We start from the raw sequence: 21,458 nt of genomic DNA on the forward strand, positions 1-21,458 counted from the left end.
TCTTCTTGCTCAGCCTCTTCCCTAAAACCATTTGATGGATTTCCAAAAATGCAAGCAATGCTTGTTATGAAGCATTTGGAATTTAATCTTGGCCCAATAGCTCTAGAAGGGAGGCTCAAGGCCTATCCTACAATGCCTTGCTGACAAGAGCTTCATCTTGGTGGTTTTTGTGTTTTGGAGTAGGGGTGGAGGTCTTATTATCTAGCAAGTCTAGTGTGCAGTTTTTCTAGAAATTCAAAACAAAATTTCATCTTAACATTGTACTTCAGAAAAATGATACTGTGCAAACATTTTAATTAATTGACATCTAAAATCTACTGTTACCACAACTACAGTCATGTGCCACATGACATTTTAGTCCATGCTGAACCATATTTATGCATGACATTTTGATGGAGCTGAAAAATTCCTATCACCTAGTGATATCTTGGGTGTCATAACGTCGAAGTGCTATGCATTACTCACATTTGTGGTGATGCTGGTGTAAACATACCTACTGCACTGCAAGTCACATAAAAGTCTAGCACATAAAATTATGTATTGTATGTAGTACCCGATGATAAATGATTGTTATTGGTTTATGCATTAACATACTATACTTTTAGAATTTTGAGACAAGGTCTCATTCTGTCTCCCAGGCTGGAGTGCAGTGGCACGATCACAGCTCACTGAAGCCTCGACCTCCTGGACTCTAGGGATCCTCCCACCTCAGCCTCCAGAGTAACTGGGACCACAGGCGTGCACCATCATGCCTGGCTAAAGAAAATTTTTTTTGTAGAGATGAAGTCTTCCTATGTTGCCCAGGCTGATCTTGAACTCCTGGGCTCAAGCTATCCTTCCATTTCAGCCTTCCAAAGTGTTGAAATTACAGTCGTGAGCCACAATGCCCAGCTTGTACTATACTTTTTTTTTGAGACAGGATCTTGCTCCATAGCCTAGGCTGGAGTGCAGTGGTGTAGTCTTGGCTCACTGCAACCTCTGCCTCCTGTCCTCAGGTGATCCTCCCGCCTCAGCCTCCCAAGTAGTAGAGACTATAGGTGCGTGCCACCACACTCAGCAATTTTTATTTTTTGTAGAGAAAGGGTCTTGCCATATTGCCCAGGCTGGTCTCAAACTCCTGGACTCGTAGTATATTTTTTATTGTTCTTTTAGAGTGTACTCCTTCCACCTATAATACTCCTTCCACCTGTAATACAGCCTCAGGTAGGTCCTTCAGGAGGTATTCCAGAAGAAGGCATTGTTATCATAGGACATGACAGCTCCATGGGTGTTACTGCCCTTGAGGCCCTTCAGTTTGACAAGATGTGGAAGTACAAGATGGTGATATTGACCACCCTAAAGGCTTAGGCTAATGTGTGTTTCTTAGTTCTTAACAACAACAAAAAGTTTAAAAAGTAAAAAAAACAAAAAAAAGAAAAAGAAAAAAAAATGGCCAGAGGCAATGGCTTGTGCTTGTAATCCTAGCATTTTGGGAGGCTAAAGTGGGAGGATCTCTTGAGGCCAGGAGTTCGAGACTGCAGTGAGCTATGATCATGCCACTGCCCTCCAGCCTACATGACAGAGCAAGATCCTGTCTCAAAAAAAAAAAAAAAAAAGCTTATAGAATAAGGATATAAAGAAAATATTTTTTATTTTTTATAGCTGTACAATGTTTGTATTATAAGCTGTTATTACCAGTCAAAAAGTTAAAAAAAATTAGAAGTTCATAAAGTTACAGCAAGCTAATTTATTATTGAAAAAAGAAACACTTTAAATTTAGTGTAGCCTAGGTGTGCAGTGTTTATAAAGTCTATAGTAGTGTACAGTAACACCCTAGACTTTCACATTCACACACCAGTCACTCACTGATTCACCCAGAGCATTTTCCAGTCCTGAAATCTCCATTCATGATAAGCACCCTATACAGGTGTGCCATTTTTAATCTTTTTATACCACTTTTTTAACCATACCTTTTCTATGTTTAGATACACAAGTACTTACCATTGTGTTACAATTATCTACAGTACTCAGTACAGTAACACGCTGTGCAGGTTTGTAGCCCAGGAGCAATACATTACACCATATATCCTAGGTGTGTAGTAGGCTATACCACCTAGGCTGTATATGTACATTCTCCGATGTTTGCACAACAACTGAATCGCCTAACGACACACTTCTCAGAACAAATTTCTTCATTAAGTGACGCATGACTGTATTTGCGGAAACATATTCTTTTTTTTTTTTTTTTTGAGACAGAGTCTCACTCTGTTGCCCAGTGCAGTGGCACTATCTCAGCTCACTGCAACCTCTGCCTCCCGGGTTCAAGCGATTCTTTGCCTCAGCCTCCCAAGTAGCTGGGACTACAGGCGCGCGCCACCACGCCCAGCTAACTTTTGTATTTGTACTAGAGATGGGGTTTCACCGTATTGCCCAGGCTGGTCTCGAACTCCTGAGCTCGTGATCCACCCATCTCGGCTTCCCAAAGTGCTCGGATTACAGGTGTGAGCCGCCACACCCAGCTGGGGAAATATATTCTTTTACATATCTAGAAAGTTTCTAAGAACTCAAAACAATGCTTACTTCTAGGGAGGTGGGAGGAGGACTTTTATTTTCAATCAGTCCCTCCCTTTCTACATGGGCTTTTTTTTTTCCTTTTGCCATGAGCAAAAAAAACTTTTTTTTTTTTTTTGGATGCACTAATATATGGAAAGGCATCTCTCTTCTTTTTTTTCTGCAAACAATAATAGTTGTAGAAGGAAGCTTTTAATATTACAACTGTACAGCATATTTTTAAATATTTTCACATTTTCTTACAACTGTGGTAAATTATAACTAAAATGACCTTACCATGTTTTCAAACAACATGTATAGAGTATCCACATTGTGCTAGCTCCTTCAGATAACAAGATGCACAGGACTGACTCAGCCCCTGTATCATGGAGTTTACAACTGAGTTAGGAGTCAGTCAGCATACACTATTGAGCACCTACTGTTTTCTAGGCACTGTTGTAGGTGAAAACAGTCATGAATACGAGAGTCAGTGTCTCTCCCTAAAAAGTAAGTGGCTTGCCTAGAAAAAAGGCTTAGGCCAGGCGCGGACGCTTACGCCTATAATCCCAGCACTTTGGGAGGCCAAGGCGGGCAGATCACAAGGTCAGTAGTTCCAGACCAGCCTGGCCAATATGGTGAAACCCCATCTCTACTGAAAATACAAAATTAGCCAGGCATGGTGGCGGGCGCCTGTAATCCCAGCTACTCGGGAGGCTGAGGCTGGAGAATCGCTTGAAACCAGGAGGCAGAGGTTGCAGTGAGCCGAGATTGCACCACTGCACTCCAACCTGGGTGACAGCAGAGCGATACTCCATCACAAAAAAAAAAAAGAAAAAAGGCTTAACACATGTTTAATATATATTATTAAATTTGTTGGAGAAGTCCTCTCTAAAAAAGTAAAATTTGAATTGGAACCTGAAGATGAAAAGGAGTTAGTCATTCAAAGATCTGGGAAGATAAGAGTTTCGAGCTGAAGGAACCTCAAGTGCAAAGGCCCTGAGGCTAGAACCAGCTTAACCTGTTTGAGGGCTGAAAGGGAAATGGATGACAGTGAATGAGTGGGTGAGAGAAGGAAAGAGATGAGGTCAGAGAAACTGGCAGGAGTCAGATCATGTGGGCTCTCCAAGGCCACATAAAGTTTGACTTTTATTCTAAAATGTAATTAGATACTAAGCATAGATACAACATGCTCTGATTTATGGGTTTAAAAGGCCACTCTGGCTGCTGGGGAGGCTGTTGGGGGTAAAGGGTGGAAGCGGAGCGACCAGGTGGGACACAGGTGAAGGATAATGATGGATTAGCTTAGGGCTGTAGTAAGTAGAAACGGTGAAAAAAGGCTGACTTGGGGATATACTTTGGAGAATAAGGTTGACAGGGCTTGATAATGAATTGCATGTGGTGGCTGGGAATGGGTGAGTGAGGGAAGAGAGTTATCAGGGATGAAGACCAGATTTTTGATCTGAGCACCTGGGTAGATTGAGGCCATAAACTAAGATGGGGGAAAACTGGGAGAGGAGCAGTTTGCATGGGTGAAGGAGGTCCAGAGAGAAATCAGTTGTTCTCTTTGGCCACATTAAGTTTCAGAGGCTTGTTACATATTCAGGTGAAGATATTGCTTAGGCAATTGGCTAACTCTACAGCTAAGGGCAAAGGTCCAGGCTGGAGGTATTTCAAAACAAGGGCCAAGATGAAACCACCTGGTGACTACGAGTAGCTACAGGAAGACAGAGGGCAGAAGATTGCATATTTAATTACTATGAAGGGAGTTATGTGTTGTGAAAGGAGAAATATCAGGTTAGTGGAGGGAGAAGCTGGTCAAGGAAAGTTTCTTGGAAACATTAAACCCAAGCTCCTTGAAGCCACTGAAAACCAAGCAGTGACATTGTATTAGTGAGGACGCTGTCCCAGAGAAGTAATTTGTAATTGGTCATAGAGCTAGTGGCCTGACTAGAACTGTGTTTTATACTTGAACCAAATCAAATGTGCCACAGGCACAGTATAAAACAGAGGCGAATAGCTGGGCGCGATGGCTCACATATAATCCCAGCACTTTGGGACTCCGAAGCAGGAGGATTACTTGAGCCCAGGAGTTCAAGACCAGCCCTGGCAACATAGGGAGAACATATCTGTACAAAAAAATAAAATATCAGCCGGGAAGCAGTGGTGTGTGTCTGTGGTCCCAGCTACTCAAGAGGCTGAGGTGGAAGGATCTCTTGAACTCGGGAGGTTGAGGCTGCAGTGAGCCGTGTTTGTGCTACTGCGCTCCAGCCTGGATGACAGAGTCAGACACTTTAAAAAAATAAGTAATTTTTAAAACAAAAAAGAGGGGAATAGTGGCACACCCTGGGACACAGACTCTGGAGTCATTCTGTCTGAGGTCACATTGTGGATTTGCCATTTATCACTGGCTGGGTGATTCCAGGTGCATTACTCAACATCTCTGTACTTCAGTTTTCTATCTGTAAACGGACTTTCTACTAATAGCTAACTGCTTACAGACTGTTTATCATGATTCTGGTACTAAGATTTTACATACAATATTCAACTTCCCCCTCCAATAATCAATGAGTGACATTATTGTTCTCATTCTACTGCTGAGGATCCGGAAGCACATTCACCCATTCCACAAATATTTACTGTGCACCTGCAATGTGCCAGGCATGTTCATGGGTGAACACAGCAAAATATTTGCCTCTGTGCAGCTTCAGTCTGGGGTTTACAGGAAAAGGATAAAGATGATAAACAAGAGATACGTACATTACACGGTAATTATAAGGGGATACCCACTATACAAGAAAACAGAGCAGGATAACAGAGATAGGAAGTTGGGATTTTAAGTAAGGCAGCCAGAGCAGACCTCACCAAGAAGGCAATATCTGAGCAACGATGTTAAGGGAGCCGGGGGCAACCTAGAATCCACCAGTGGGGAGAGTAAGGCGACTCGGAGAAAGGCGAGGGGCTAATGCATCCGTTCTAATAACTCTGACTTTAACTCGGGGCTAGATGGGGAAACACTGGATAGTTCTACCACGAGGTGTGACAGAACTTGACCTTCATTTTAAATTGGTCCATCTGTTTAGGCCCAAGGTCCCAAGGCTAGTGAGAAAAAACAATATTTGAACGCGGGCAGTTCGGCTCAGGAGTCTGTGCTGTCGGAATTAATCACTCGACACCCCCAGGGCTGAGCCCCGCAGCAAGCGCCCCGCGGGTGCTGGCCCCAGACTGCGGTTACCGCCATCCTTTCACTTAAACTCCGCCCCGATTACTTCCCCGCTCCAGGGCTCCGCATCCACTCTGCCGGGTCTCCACGTAGCGCTTCCCGGGCTACATATTGCGTAACTTCGGCAGCCTGGCGGAGCCGCGGCGGGCGGAGAGAACGCCCCAGCAATAGTCGCTAGGAAGAAGCCCCAAGAGCCCTTGCCGCCCACGGAACGCGCCTGCGTAATCCGGGTCCGGGCCGCCGACATTCCAGAGCCGCCTTCCGCCCCGCCCCCAATTCCGGGGCGGAGTCCTCGGCCGCGCCGGCGCAAAGCGTCGCCGCACCCCACGCCTGCGCGCTTCGCCCGCCTGGCCCCATCCCCCCAGGTTTTTCGCGTGGGGGAGGGGGCACGTCTCGGCGAGTCACGATGATGGCGGCCACCATCCTGTGGTGAGCTAGCGGATTCCCTGCTTGTTTCGCCGAGCCCCTCTCGCCTTCTGCAGACTCGGTGGCTGGCGCTCGGCGCGTGAGAAAGCACGGCGGCCCGAGTTCGCGGGGAAGGCCGCAGTCGCGGAGGCAGCGGCGCGGTCCGGGGCACGGGCTGGGGGAGAGGCCGCTCCGCTGGGCGAATGTGACAAGCCCCCACCCCCACCGCCTTCCTCCCCAGAGCGCGAGGAGCGCGGGCGACCCCGGGGCCCCGCCAGGCCACAGACCCCGCCCAGCGGCCAGCACCCGGCGCAGGCCCGGCAGCCGAGCTGCGCGGCGGCACCATGCAGGTCACCCTGAAGACCCTCCAGCAGCAGACCTTCAAGATAGACATTGACCCCGAGGAGACGGTATGCGCGCGGGCCGGGGGCAGGGGCAGCCGCGTGCGGGCCGCGGGGAGCGCCAGGAGCTCGTGGGGCCGGGCGGCGCTCCCAAGCGGGGGAAGCCCCGGAGGGCGCGATGAGGGCCCTGGGTCCTGGTGCCGGCCCTGGCCCTGGCGGCGTACAGCGGAGCCGATCCTCCTGTCTTGGCCGTGGGCTTTGTGGCAGGAGAATGGGGAAGCAGTGGCCGGACGCCGAAGGCCTGGTGGCAGATGGCGTGGAGCGCACGCCCGCGGGCCTGGGCCTAGGAGCTCGTGCTAGCGGGGCCGGAGGGGGATGGGGAGGTCCAGGCCGTCTCGGCCGTGGAGCCTGGCTTTCTGGTATGGGTGCACAGGTGGGGGAGGGAGACAGGCGTCGCCACTACTCCTGTGTGGACCTGGTTAGCCGCTTAGTTCCCAGAGTTGGTAACCCGAGAAGATGAGCCTTAAGAAAAAAAAAAAGTATCAGGTTCCTTTTGCCGCCGAGAGGTGAGTGGTGGTGAAAATGAATTTGCCCCTTTCGCCTCAGAATTGTTAACCCTTTTATTTGCAAATGAATCGTTCTGCTGCCTTCCTCCCGCCACCAAACCCACACCCTTGCGTAGATTGTACTTTGAGGCCTCTTTGGTGATGGTTTTAGCTGTTAGAGCTCTTCAAATCCATCCAGGCTCGAACTAAACTTCAGATTTAACGGGTTTTCTGTGTTCGAAATCTTGGAATTGTAGGAGTTGGAACCCTGCAGCCACCCTCCGCTGATCCCCCAAACAGTAGCGGTTCAAGGGGGAAAAAAGAAAAAAAAAAAGCAAAAAACAACTTTGAATCCTTTCTGCAGTTAAAGCCTTAAACATTTCAGAAGTCCACATTATACATTTTTCTGTATTTGTGACTGCATAAAGAGACACTGTTGAGGTCAGTACAACTTTATGCCAAGAATCTAAAAACGCTGTGAGTGTAAATTTACTGCTTGTGTTCGGAAATACACCGCTAAGATTGTCATAATACTAAGTTTAAACCAGCAGCTTTCTGCCCAACTCTATTTTTAAAAGTAGTTTATTCTATTTTGGGTGGAGATCAGGGGCTTTGGTGTTAAGTAGACCTGAGTTCCATTTGTGGTTTTGTAACTTATTTGCTATGACCTTGGGCAAATGACGCTTAGTTTCATCCTCTGTATAATAGGGATAATACCTGCCTTGCAGAGATGTGAAGATTAAATGGTATGTATTTACTTGGTGGTCAGTAAATGGAATCGATTATTTAAACAATGGATTCCTTTGAGTGGAGATACAGTGTTTACGTTTTACTTATCTCATTTAATCTTAAGTTTTGTACATCTTTAATTTTTTAAGAAACAGCCTTTTTGGGATTTTGGTACAAAATTATTTGATTTCAGAATATTTATATGTAGGTGTATGCTGTGTGATTAACTTCTTGAAAGTACAGGAGATCTCAGTTATACATGAGAAACTTTTCAGTGTCCTCAGAAGTAATTGACAACACCCTGTGGACTGACAGTACTAATAGAATCTAATTTCTCTTGAATATTTCTTTACTGCTTAATGTGCATTAATAAGTTGAAGGGTGAAAGTTAAAATGGAGTTTGATGATTTCAGACAAACTACATAAAATGCCTATTTGACTTTGGTTCTTTGTGGTAACAAATGTTGGTGCCACAGTAACTTAATCGGCTTATAATACTCAGTTAATTTCAGAATTATTGAAAGCTAAAGAAATATTGTGGCTTTTTGGTAAATATGTGTGGGTGTATTGAAGTTATGCAGTGACTTGACTCTTTCAGCAGCTCCACTGAAGTATTTATGTTCTGTAAGATTTGTTTAGCGTTTTAGGCACTTTACACATACAGTGTTAACTGAGAGTCAATGCTGTACCTGTGTTTGTATGAATTCTTAACTATTTTTGCTGTTTTCCAGTTTATTTCTAAGGAAAAGTAATATGTTATACGTCTGGAAGTATATTTTTGAAAAGCCCATTGTTAGGGAGCGGTTTCTACGGCTTTCGCTGCTATTTGTATACATATAATTTTGTTGCTGTTAGTATAAAAAAACTAATACTGTTAGTCTGGGGCAAGAAATTAAAGCATTTCCCCTGGGATATGTGGAACGTTTGCATTTAATGACTTGTCAGTTTTTATTTTAATGACTTTAGGAAATATTTTCATGACAACTGTTTCAATTCTATGTTTGTAGTGGGTTTTAATTAGTATTTGTTTTTGATACGACACCTTAGAATTCCAGTAAGAAAATAAACAATGAAAATTATGTTTTCTAGGGCAACGCTAAGTGTCCTGTTTCTAAGTTGTTGTGAGAACGAGGTAACCAAGGATATTAGAAATAGATCTAAAATAAAGACAAGATAGGATCTTATTGAGACCTGTTTTTGGTCTGGTCACAGATTTGTCCTTGTTTAATTTTTACCTAGAACGAACCAAGGAAATTAAGTAACTTACGTAGCCAGTATAGCAACTTTTGTGAGCTTGAGATGAGCATGAGCAAAAATGGAAGAAAGGACTGTGCGATAAGTGGAGTCATGAGAATGATTCATTTGTTGAACAAGTAAATGTTTAGTGAGCTTTGCTGGCAGAACTGGAGGAGTACAGGGACCTGTAGAACGTGGTCTGGGGCTTCTGGGAGCCTTATTGACTTAGTCAAAGCTCAGTGGCTATAGAGTAGGGGGATATACAAAATGGAAAAAGGAAGATAATTTGTTTTAAGGTGTTTTTATTTGCCCTAGTTTTAACAAAACTTTCTTAGATTTATTAGGCATTTTGTACCATTTACTTGACTATTAACCGTGATACATTACATGACCACTGCATGACCACTGCCTTTAGTGTTAATCTTTACAAAGATCTTTTTGTTTTTACAATCGTAATGCAAGCCTTCTTATACAATATTCAAACAATACAGAAACAAAATGAGAAGGTGGTTTGTGTGGGGTAGGGAGACCATTGCTAGGAGATTTTCTTCATTATGTGCTTTTTTTTTTTTTTAACTGTAAAAATTGTGGGAGACTTTTAAGTAGCCTACATATGAAAGCATTTTGAGATGTGTGATAGAGCACTGCTTCTCTGAAATTCTTAAAAATTCTGAAGTTTAGGCTGGGTGTGGTGGCTCATGCCTGTAATCCCAGCACTTTGGGAGGCCGAGGTGGGCGGATCACGAGGTCAGGAGATCAAGACCATCCTGGCTAACACAGTGAAACCCCGTCTCTACTAAAAAAATACAAAAAATTAGCCGGGCATGGTGGCATGCACCTGTAGTCCCAGCTACTCGGGAGGCTGAGGCAGGAGAATCGCTTGAACCCAGGAGGCAGAGGTTGCAGTGAGCTGAGATCACTCCATTGCACTCCAGCCTGGGCGACAAAGCAAGACTCCGTCTCAAAAAAAAAAAAAAAAAAAATTCTGAAGTTTAATGGTGTGATGGACATTTAGAGGGAAATGGAATACAGTTTTTAAGCTCAGTTTTATAGTCAGTTAGTGTTTTATATTACTGTTGCTTAAAGCCATTAAGGTAGATTTAAGAATAAACCTTTTGAGATTAAAAAAAATACAGTGCAGTATTTTATTGCATCACTGAAATGGTGACAAGAAAGAGTATGTGATATACAAATTAATCCTGCAGTCTAACTCTTGACACTGTTTGCCTTGAACAACTACAAACCAAACTCAGTAAATTTGAGATGAGACTTTAAATGTAAAAGCTGAAATGTGATTGGATTAGTGTGTAAGTGACATTAAAATTCTACATATACATTGGATGTTTTTGCTAAGAGAACTGCAAAGATATCAGTTTTAATATCTATAAATAGCATATTAGTGTGCTGTGAAGAATTACCTAATTTCGTGGTTTATCTCTATAATGTGATTGTTATAAAATACTGCTTTACCCAGCACTTTGGGAGTTCCGAGGTGGGTGGATCACCTGAGGTCAGGAGTTCGAGACCAGCCTGACCAACATGGTGAAACCTGGTCTCTACTAAAAATAGAAGATTAGCTGGGCATGGTGGTGCATGCCTGTAATCCCAGCCACTTAGGAGGCTGAGGCAGGAGATGCGCTTGAACCTGGGAGGAGGAGGTTGCAGTGAGCTGAGATCACACCGTTGCACTCCAGCCTGGGTAACGAGCGAAACTCCATCTCAAAAAACAAACAAACAAACAAAAAAACTGTGTGTGTATATTGCTTTAGTACTTGCTCTGTATTATACAGTATTTACTAGCCATCATTTATTAGTGAAGTATTCCTGTGGTGGTTTATTGTATTTTCATCATAGTCATGCTAGATACAATTTCATATTATAGAAGCTTCCTAGATTAAGGCAATGAGTAGTAAATGTATTAAAAATACTATATCACAGAGGTGAAATTAAGAGTTCTTGGCATATTGGTAGAACAAGATACAGGAAGAAACTGAGAAATCTGGTACATTTTTGCCAGACTTTTGCTGTTTTGATGCCGTGCACCCAGTAGGCATTTAGTAAAGATCTTTGAATGAACTGAATATATTCTTTTGGTGAACTGGCAAGGCAGTGATCCCCCAATGTAGTGTGTTTACATGTTGATTTATTTATTTAATAAATACTTGCTGTGTTCTTACTAGATGTCAGGCCCTGCTATGATGGTATGTGCATTCTAGTGGGATAAAACCATCAAAAAATAAATTTTAAAAACCAGGTAATGGTAAGTGCTATGCAGAAAGTTGAAATAGGATAAAGTATTTGATAATACTTCACTGGGTGGCTACTTTTTTTTGTTGTTTTGTTTTGTTTTTGAGACGGAGTCTTACTCTGTAGCCCAAGCTGGAGTGCAGTGGTGCCATCTGGGCTCACTGCAGTCTTCACCTCTGGGGCTCAAGTGATTCTCCTGCCTCAGCCTCCCAAGTAGCTGGGACTAGAGATGTGCCCCACCACACCTGGTTGATTTTTTTGTATTTTTAGTAGAGACAGGGTTTCATCATGTTGCCCTGGGTGGTCTTGAACTCCTGAGCTCAGGAGATCTGGGTGGCTACTTTTAAATTTACTAGTCACTGAAGGCCTTTCTGAATAAGGTGACATTTAAGCCGAGAGCTGAGTAAAAATGAGCACTCGAGAATGTTTTCTGTAGGGAACTGCTAGAGCAAAGACCTTTAAGAATGTGCTTTGGGAACTAAAAAAAAAGCCTGCATTGCTAAGGTGATGGGTAAGAGATAAGAGAGTGAGTTGGGTAAGAGATAAGAGAGTGAGTTAGGCTAGGGGTTTTCAGGGTAAAATTGGAAACACAAGCAGGACAGAAATCTTTGTTTCTTTGTCTCTGTCTCTCTTTTCTCTTTCTTTTTCCCTCCCTTCCTCCTTCCTCCCTTCCTCCCTTCCCTCTCCTTCCCTCCTTTCCTCCCTTCCTTCCCCGCTCCCTCCTTTCCCTCCCTTCCTTCCCTTGCTTTTTCGACGAGGTCTTGCTCTGTCACCCAGGATAGAGTACAGTGGCGTGATCATAGCTCACTGCAGCCCCAAACTCCTGGGCTCAAGTGATCCTCCACCCTAAGCCTCCCCAGTAGCTGGGACTATGGGGGCATGCCACCACGCCCAGCTAATTTTAGGTTTTTTTTGTAGAGATGGGGTCTTGATGTTTTATCCAGGCTTCCAACTTCTAGCCTCAAGTGATCCTTCTTCCTCAGCCTCCTAAAGTGCTGGAATGACAGGCATGAGCCAGCACACCTAGCCAAGAAATACTTCTTGTAGGATTTTTAAAGGTTACTTTGATGCTGTGGGGTGGGCAAGAGTGAAAAGCAGAGACATCAGTTAGGGGGCTTGTGCAGTAGTCTTAAGTAATTGCAGCTTGAATCAGGGCAGTAGGAGTGGAGATGTAGAGAAGTAGATGGAATTAGGATATGTTTTGAGAGGTACAGTTGGCTGTACCACTTGCTGTGTGACCTCAGGCAAGTTACTCAGTATGTGCTTTTTGGTCTTCTGCTGTAAAATGAGAATACTAGTATGAAAGTACTAACTTATTGGTATATGAGTTTTGAAATAATATTAACAGTGCTTGGCAATGTGGTTCCACTCTCCCTCCATTGTTCTTGCTTAGAAAGCCTCAAATGTGATTAAATTGAACTCAGTGTTTTTACTTGCACCTGAGCGGCCAGAGATGCACCTGTAGCCACATTGATTTGTCTCACTTAAATTTATGAACATTAAGGAACTTAAGTTCATGAGCATTAAGGAACATTAAGGCACACTAAGGAACCTTAATTGAGTCCGTAGTGTGCAGCACCTGACAGTCTTATAGTTTACTAGTCCAGTCACTCTTCCACTGCCACAGGATGCTTTCATATCATCTACCCTGTTTATTTTCACTTGATGACTGTAGTCTTTATTTGATTGAGAATTTGGAAATAATCGAGACAGAATGTCTACAAGGTCCTACCGTAGCTACCTACCTGCTAGCCTCCTCTTACTGTAGATAGTTCTGAATTGTGGGCGGTGCTATCTAAGGCAGGTCTTTCCACTTTTCCACTATACCTCATCCACTGTCATGTGTGAAGGACATCACTCCATCAGATCTTCTTTTCTCTTCATCACTGATTTTTCCCATTTCTAGGGTATACAAACATTTTTTCCCCATCTTAATGTTACACTCCCTTGTGTCCACATCCCTGTTTAGCTGCTGCCCTATTTCCCTGCTTCTCAAGAAAATTCAGGAGTATCTCTTAATTCTGTTTACTTTTTTCCACATCTTGCTCTTTTCAGATCCACCATACTGTTCCTAAAAGGGAGTCCTCACAACTTTGTACTTGTGCTTTGTCCTTAAGCACAATACTTTTAACAAAGTCTTTCTCCTCTTTATTAAAATGGGAGTAATAATAATTGAACTGCTTTCCTAACAGTTGTGAAAATCAGGTGAGATCATGGGCATGGAAATATTTAGTGAATTGTGAAATTAGAAATACATTTTGCAGTTTTTAAACAAATCCTGCTTTCATCAGTTTTTATTTCGATGATTTCACTATCCTTTCTTTAAAAGGTTTGTATGAATGCGATATTCTCATTTTCTTAGATTGACATAATCAGCAGTTTTGAACAGTGTGTAAAATCAATGAACAAGGTCCTGCCGCGATAGATGCCGTATAGGATTCCGGTTAATTTCTGAAAGAAATTTGCTAAATTTAACCCTACTGTGGCACAGCGAATCATACGAAGGACACTACACCATCTGTTCCCTATAAGTTTAGATAAATAAATGTTTTTTTATAGTGTCACAAAAGCTAATTTTAAACTGAATGAGCTTTATAAAACTTTTAAACATTATATAAACTTATTTCGAGGAGGTAGACCAGCTACAAATGACTGATAATACGTGAACAGATTCTAGAGGCTTAAATATTGAGATAAAATTGTTCTCACCCATTATTCCCCACACACTTCTGGTTGAATTAGGTAGGCACCTTGTTTTTGCTAGTGCACTGGAGGGATCCATTCTTTGCCTGTATAGAAACTTACAGGTATCTTGGGAATTCTGCTTACTCAGTTATCAAATTCCTGTGTTTCTTTTGGTCTTGTTGAAATCATACTGTTAGGAATATATTTTATAATAGATTAAATTGGCATGAATTGGTTGGCTTAATTTCTGTGGGACAAATGGGTTTTGGATTTCAAATCATATATTTAAAATAATAGCCTTTTGGATCATAACCCAAATTTGAGGCTTGCCTTTGTTATAGTGCCTGCCTCTTCTCACATAATTAATGTTATGCTATCAGTTATTGTTTCAATTGTAAAAATCTCCTGTACTAAATTATTTTATTCCTTGGGTCCAGTGAGGAGATTTTTCCTGTTTGTACTGAAGTCAGCTGACATTTTTAAAATCAAATTTGTATTTGTAGAATTATCAGGAACCTACCTTGGGACAGAAATTCCCCAGGAAATACTCTGGTGCCTGTACCAGTTTCTCAAGTGGAAGGAGAACAACCAAAGAACCAAAAAAGAAAAAGCATTGCCTGTAGTGTAAACATAAGAAATCCTTTAGTAAACATTTGGCTTTGGGAATCTCCTTTATTTTGCTAATTGTTGATTGCCAAAATTTAATTGCTATTATTATTTTTTAATTAGGCCGTGTAGTATTAGAACTGCCTTAGACCTTTTTCTTTTAAATGAAATCTCTTTTTTCTCTTTGAAAGTCCAGTTTTCCCTAAATTACTCAAATAATTCAGGCTCGTTATAGTAAATAAAGTATAGTAAAACGTGAACGGCTTTTGCCTTCGGTCTAAGGAACCACTGTAGACTCTGTATATCCCTCTAGTCTTTTTAAAAAATATATTTACACATAATACATGAACACAACTACACTATTTGCTTTAAAAAGTTAATTAGCAACTAGCTTTTTTTCCTCAAACATAGTTATAAATATTTCATTCATTTATATTGCATAGTGTTCAAATGAATGTATGTACGTTAATTTATTTTACTATTTCTCCTTTGTGGATGTTTAGGGTTGTTTTCAGTTTTTAGTATTGCAAAAAGCAATGTAGTGCACATACTTTGTACCTTTGTCTTTGAAGTAGTTACATGAGCAACTCTAGCATTGATTTCTAGATGTGGAATTATTTGGTCAAAGTGTGGCAGGTTGCCTTAAAAAATGCCTGGTCAGGCTGAGCGCGGTGGCTTAACGCCTGTAATCCCAGCACTTTGGGAGGCTGAGGTGGGCGGATCACGAGGTCAGGAGTTCGAGACCATCCTGGACAATGTGATAAAACCTCGTCTTTACTAAAAATACAAAAAATTAGCTGAGTGTGGTGGCGTGTACCTGTAGTTCCAGCTTCTTGGGAGGCTGAGGCAGGAGAATCGCTTGAACTCGGGAGGTGGAGGTTGCAGTGAGCCAAGATCACACCGCTACGTTCCAGCCTGGTGACAGAGCGAGACTCCATCAAAAAAAAAAAAAAGTCAGTGCTTAAAAACATTAACAATATTTCTTATTTACAAGTACCATCTCCCATATGAGTAGCCAGGATTCAAATTTAGGGACTCTGCCTCTAGAGCCTATATGTTTAACCTTTTTATTTCATCTGCCTTAGTGTCCCCATCAGAAAAAGAGGATAATAGTATCTACCTGTGTACTAGTTAACCTATTACTGCATAACAAATTACCCCAAAACTTAATTAAAACAGTAAACACTTACTGTTTCATAATTTCTGTGAGTCAGAAATTCAGGGATATTTTAGCTCTGTGGTTCTTACTCCGAGTCTCAGGAAGTTGCATTTCAGGACTTCATTCTATGCATTAAAGGCTTGACTGGCTGGAGGGTTCCCACTGAAAGTGACTTCCTCACATGGCTAACAACTTGGTGATGGTTATTGACTGGAGGCCTCAGATCCTCCCCATATGGGCCTCTCCCCAGGATGCCTGAGTGTCCTCATGACATTGTGGCTGGCTTCTCCCAGTGTTAGTGATCCAAGAGAGCAAAATAGAAACGATGGCTTTTATATATAAACCAGCCTCAGAAGTCACACTTTTACTTCAGCAGTATCTTACTGTTCTTGTGGACTAGCCATAATTCAGTATGTGAAGGGTATGTACCAAAGGCTTGAATACCAAGAGATGGGAGTCATTGGGGGCCATCTTGGATGATGGCTACTACAACCTCATAGAGATGTAGTACAGATTAAAAGAGTTAATTATTGTGAGGCGCTTAGTATACTGCCTGGCATATGGCAAGTACATAGCTTACATTAGCTTTTATTCAGATGTTATATTTCGGGGCTACCCATTAAAACTTTACACAATTATTTATACTGTATATAGTTACAACAGTAATAAGGAACAACATAGTTACAAAAGTAAGAAGGAAAAATAATACTGTAACAGTGAGCAAGCTGTTATATGGAATATGCAATTGCTGACCTAATTAACAAGCAGTAGCCTAGAAATCTTATGCAAAGTGCTGTGTAAGAAGATTGACATGGCAGCTCATTATACTATCATAGGAATATGATTTACAGGATATTATTTTGATGTCTTATGCATGACCTAAATTTGTCAAATGAAAATGACTGCTTTTTTAAAGAGACAGAGTCTTGCTCTGTTGCTCAGGCTGGAGTACACTGACAAGATTATAGCTCACTCCAACCTTGAACTCCTGGGCTCAGTCATTCCTTTCACGTCAGCCTCCTGAGGTAACTGGGACTACAAGCGGGCACCACAGCACCCGTCTAATTAAAAAAATTTTTTCTGGAGATCGTGGGTCACTGTGTTGACCAGGCTGACCTCAAACTGTTGGGATAACAGGGGAAATGACTACTTTTAATGGTTGTTGGCCTGAACTAGAATAGTGCCAGTGCCACAGAGATGCACGGGAGTGCTCACATTAGGGAATAATTAGATGGTAAGTTTAGCTTGTGGCTTTGTGGTGGCACTTTTAAATACACTATTATGATTGTCTTCCTTTGGAGGAAAAAAGAAAAACCATGCCCATCATGTTTAATATTATGTTGAGTACGTTTTTATTTTTAAATGCACGATTTTGTAAGAGAGAATTAAGTAGTTAGAAAAAATGTTTGATTTCTTCAGTGTTAACCATGTCTTTGTCTCTAGTGGAATTGATGATAAACCACCATTATTTATATAATGGGAAATGCAGCACAATGAAAGTTCTAGCCGTGGTTATGTACTGGGACTGTGGTGCTCAGGTTTATATTCACTCTGTTGAGATGGCTTACTGGAATGGGAGCGTTGGCGTGGGGCTCAGCGCAGTTAAAGTAGTCATAATTGCATCTATTGTGGGCCATATCCTTTCCAAGAGAAACCTTGTGCTGAGTTCATACCTCTTCCTTTGAAGCATCCAGAAAGAAGGCAGTCTTTCTTGCTCATCTGTTTTGAAGTATGCTCAATTAGGTTGGATTAGGGATGATTTAAACAAAGTAATTTAGATACAGTTCTTCTACAGATACATATGGTTTAAATGCCCGCGAAGGTGTTCAGTAGAGAGTTAAGTGTGCATAAATGAAGGTCAGGGAAAGAGAGCTGGGCTGGAAATACAGATGACATCTGCATGGTTATTGAAACTACGAGTAGACATGATGGATTATCCTGGAAGTCTAAGTAGCACTTAAAGGGCTGGCCAGGGAGGAGGATTTCGTGAAGCAGTGAATGGAGAGATAGGAAAACCAAAAGTATGGCATCCTGGAAGCCAAGGGATGGCAGTATGTAAAGGAGGGACAGGTCAGTACTGTCACACGTGACAAGAGGAAGATAGGAGAGGATTAAGAAGTGTCTTATTGTGGTGTTGCAGAATTCAGTGATGTTGGTAAAGAGCAGTGTTAATGGAATGGCCAGCGGTGGGTTGGGGGGGACTACCAGAGAAAATAAGCAGCAGAATGAGAATAAATTTCATGTTTTTGTTTATCAGCACAGTATTGCTCTCTTTTGAGTAGTTGGTTTGGGATTATGAATAAGTGAAGACAGTGGTGTGTATTTAAGTTTTTGAAGAATTAGATTGTTGGGGGAGAGAGTCTAGGAGGAGACGTGATTGTTAAGTGTTTGTTTTTAAAATGATAAAGAATTAGATCTAAGTGTGAATGAAAGTGAACTGAGTGAGAGAGAGGCTGAAAAAGCTGGGGGAGATAGGAAATATAATGAATTTAGTAAGATACTGAAAAATACTTGGAGGAGAACCAGGGGACAGGTGGAAAGAATTAGGTTTGAAAGAAAGGGATACTTTTTTCTTTTAATAGGTGAGAAGGAGATGTAGGTGGGTCTGGATGCAACAAAGTTAGACAAAGTTGAAAATAAGTTCCTCTGTCTTCTGTTTTTAATAAGGTAGAAAGTGGTCACCTGCAGAGAGTACGAGAGGATGCTGTGAATCAGATTTAGAGTAGAATGCGGATTTGAGATATTCTTTTGGAGGATGGAGAAGAGGCCTAACTAGGGGGAACAGAAGATTTAGTGTATCCTTTTCTCCACTAGCATTTAGAAAACGGTATAAATGTAGATAGGCAGTCTCTTAGGTAAAAGTTGAGATTTGTTAGCTAAGCAAGGTTAGGACAATGAGACACCACAGAGTGGTTGGAGTAAATTTTAGAGGTTGAGTACTGACAGAAATAAATGGTGTTGGTCCAAATACAGAATTTTGTGTGTCAGGAGCAGCAGAAAGACAAGGAAGTTTTTGATATTAGAAAGAAGGTGATAGGAGCAATGATAGTGAAGATTGAAATGAAAGTAGAGACTCTAGGGACCAAGTCTTAAGGAGATTCAAGAGCAAGTATAGTGAACAGTTATTAAGAGCTGGTAGGAACAGAAGATTGGTTACTTATAATTTTAAACATGGAGTGGTTTTTAGATGACAAAATTCAGCCTGTGTTCTGTAAGTATAGATTGGATTGTAAGTATAGATTGGATTGTAAGTAAAGATCATGGTTTTGTTCAAGGTAAGGAACAATGCCAGAATTTTAGACAGGTCAGTGAACCTGGTTCCAAAGTCTGGTTCAGATATTTTCTTTGAAGTGATAGTGTTGGGTCAAATCCCCGTGCCTTCCCCCACCACCTTAAAAATATTGAAGCATCTTGGCATGTTGCCCTCAAAAATTTTGATCATTTGATACTTTAATTCTTACTCTAAGAAAGTATTTCTTCACTTTCAATGCCAAGAATTATTCGAAACAATCTTTCCAGTGTGATAGTGTATTGGATTAATAACATGAGGCATCAAAATTTATGTCTTTGATTACTAATGAGGTTGAGTTTTTCTGTGCTATGACTGTGTAATTGTGAATTGCCTGCCCTATCATTTGTCCAATTTTTTTATTAGTGCAAAAACAGTTTTGTGCCTTGTCTGTCTCTTTTTTTTTTTTTTTTTTCTTTTTCTTGAGACAGTCTCATTCTGTCACCCAGGCTGGAGTGCAGTGGCGTGATCTTGACTCACTGCAGCCTCAGCCTCCCGAGTAGCTGGGATTACAGGCATGCGCCACCATGCCCAGTTAATTTTTGTATTTTTAGTAGAGATGGAGTTTTGCCATGTTGACCAGGCTGGTCTTGAGCTCCTGGCCTCAAATGATCCACCCACTTTGGCCTTCCAGAGTGTTGGGATTACAGGCATGAGCCATGGCACCCAGCTGCCTTTTCTCTTTTTTAATTGCTTTTTTTTTTTTTTTTTTGAGATGGAGTCTTGCTCTGTTGCCAGGCTGGAGTGCAGTGGCACAATTTCGGCTCACTGCAACCTCCGGCTCCCTGGTTCAATTGATTCCCCTGCCTCAGCCTCCCGAGTAGCTGGGACTACAAGTGTGTACCGCCATGCCCGGCTAATTTTTTTATTTTAGTAGAGACGGGGTTTCACCATGTTGGCCAGGATGATCTTGATCTCTTAACCTTGTGATCTGCCCACCTTGGCCTCCCAAAGTGCTGGGATTACAGGCATGAGCCACTGCACCCGGCCTCTTAATTTCTTTTATTTTTTTAAATTTTTATTTGTCCTTTTTTTCTGTTTGAGTTGCATGTTTAGCCTGTTAATTTTTCTTCTTTGTTGAATAAACATTTTTAGTGTTTAGTCTATGATTACTTCTTTAGCCAAATCATATAGGTATCTTGTATGGAGCTCCCATTGTTAGTTCTTAATAGTCTGTGTTTGTTTTGTTTTGTTTTTGAGACAGAATCTTGCTCTTGTCATCCAGGCTGGAGTGCAATGGTATGATCTTGGCTCACTGCAACCTCTGCCTCCTGGGATTCAAGCAATTCTCCTGCCTCAGCCTCCCAAGTAGCTGGGATTACAGGTGCCAGCCACCATGCCCGGCTAATTTTTGTATTTTTAGTAGAGATGGGGTTTCACCGTGTTGGCCAGGCTGGTCTCGAATCCAACCTTAGGTGATCCGTCTGCCTTGGCCTCCCAAAGTATGGGATTACAGGCATGAACCACTGTGCCCAGCCTTAATATTTTTTAATCAATTTTGATTTCTTTGAAGCAAAAGTTGTTTAGTAGTAAATTACTAAAGGGCCTTTTTTTTTTTTTTTTTTTTGGTCCAGCTTTTCTTAATTTATGGGGCTTTTTTTTCCTTCAGTCCTCCCTCATTTTTGATATAAAGCTAGATAGTCTCGTTATTTATTTAAGCGTTTTGAAATATGAAATATTTAAGTCTGTCTTACACTTCATTGTAACCTGTCAAGAATGAGATATTCCTGCATGTTTATTTTCTTTTATTTGTTGCTTCGTATGTGTCTTTTTTTTCTTCACATATGTCTATGCTTGGTTCATTTATTCATCCAGCACAGGATAATGGAGCACCCACTCCATGCCAAGCCACTATGTATTGTTCTGAGAACTGGGTTCATGCATAGAGATAACACTTGGTCTGTAATTTATTTGTAGTTTTCCTAAATAATCACACTTGCAAATATTGTATACTTTTGTCCTTCTATAAACAAAGTTTGAGAAGAAATTTACCATGCACCACTGAGTGCTCCACCCATGCTCTGCTCTGCCATCAGTTGGTTGACTTGGCAAGTCTCTTAGCATGTAGGATAGCAGTCCTCAAATGATTTGGTTTCAAGACTTGTTTACATTTAAATAAGTTATTGAGGGCTTCAAAATAACTTTTATCCATATGCTTACTTTTTATTTTATTTATTTATTTTTTAAGGCAGATTCTCACTCTTGTCACCCAGGCTGGAGTGCAGTGGTGTGATCTTGGCCCACTGCAACCTCAACTTCCAGGGTTCAAATGATTCTTGTACCTCGTCCTCCCAAGTAGCTGGGATTACAGGCATTTACCACCATGCTTGGCTAATTTTTTTTTTTTTTTGCATTTTTAGTAGAGACAGGGTTTTACCGTGTTAGCCAGGCTGATCTCGAACTCCTGGCCTCAGGTGATCCTCCCACCTCAGCCTCCCAAAGTGCTGGGATTACAGGCGTGAGCCAC

General features: G+C 41.7%; 1 protein-coding gene across 4 annotated transcripts in view; it reads left to right on the forward strand.

Annotated features, from left to right (window-relative positions):
• The first annotated feature begins 6,035 nt into the window (after positions 1–6,035).
• The window catches only part of RAD23B (RAD23 homolog B, nucleotide excision repair protein), a 49,542-nt gene continuing 34,119 nt past the window's right edge, over positions 6,036–21,458 (forward strand). The window contains exons 1-2 of one of the 4 annotated variants that reach the window (XM_024252109.3): positions 6,036–6,178; positions 6,396–6,564. In XM_024252109.3, coding sequence (XP_024107877.1) covers positions 6,499–6,564 — 66 coding nt within the window. In that variant the 5' untranslated portion in view covers positions 6,036–6,178; positions 6,396–6,498. Of the gene's footprint in view, positions 6,565–7,522; positions 7,787–21,458 lie in introns of those variants that run through there. The other 3 variants (XM_063714345.1, XM_024252108.3, XM_054520414.2) reach the window with 3 other exon arrangements.

The sequence above is a fragment of the Pongo abelii genome, chromosome 13, assembly GCF_028885655.2.
Source record: "Pongo abelii isolate AG06213 chromosome 13, NHGRI_mPonAbe1-v2.0_pri, whole genome shotgun sequence".
In the NCBI taxonomy this organism is placed as follows: Eukaryota; Metazoa; Chordata; class Mammalia; order Primates; family Hominidae; genus Pongo; species Pongo abelii.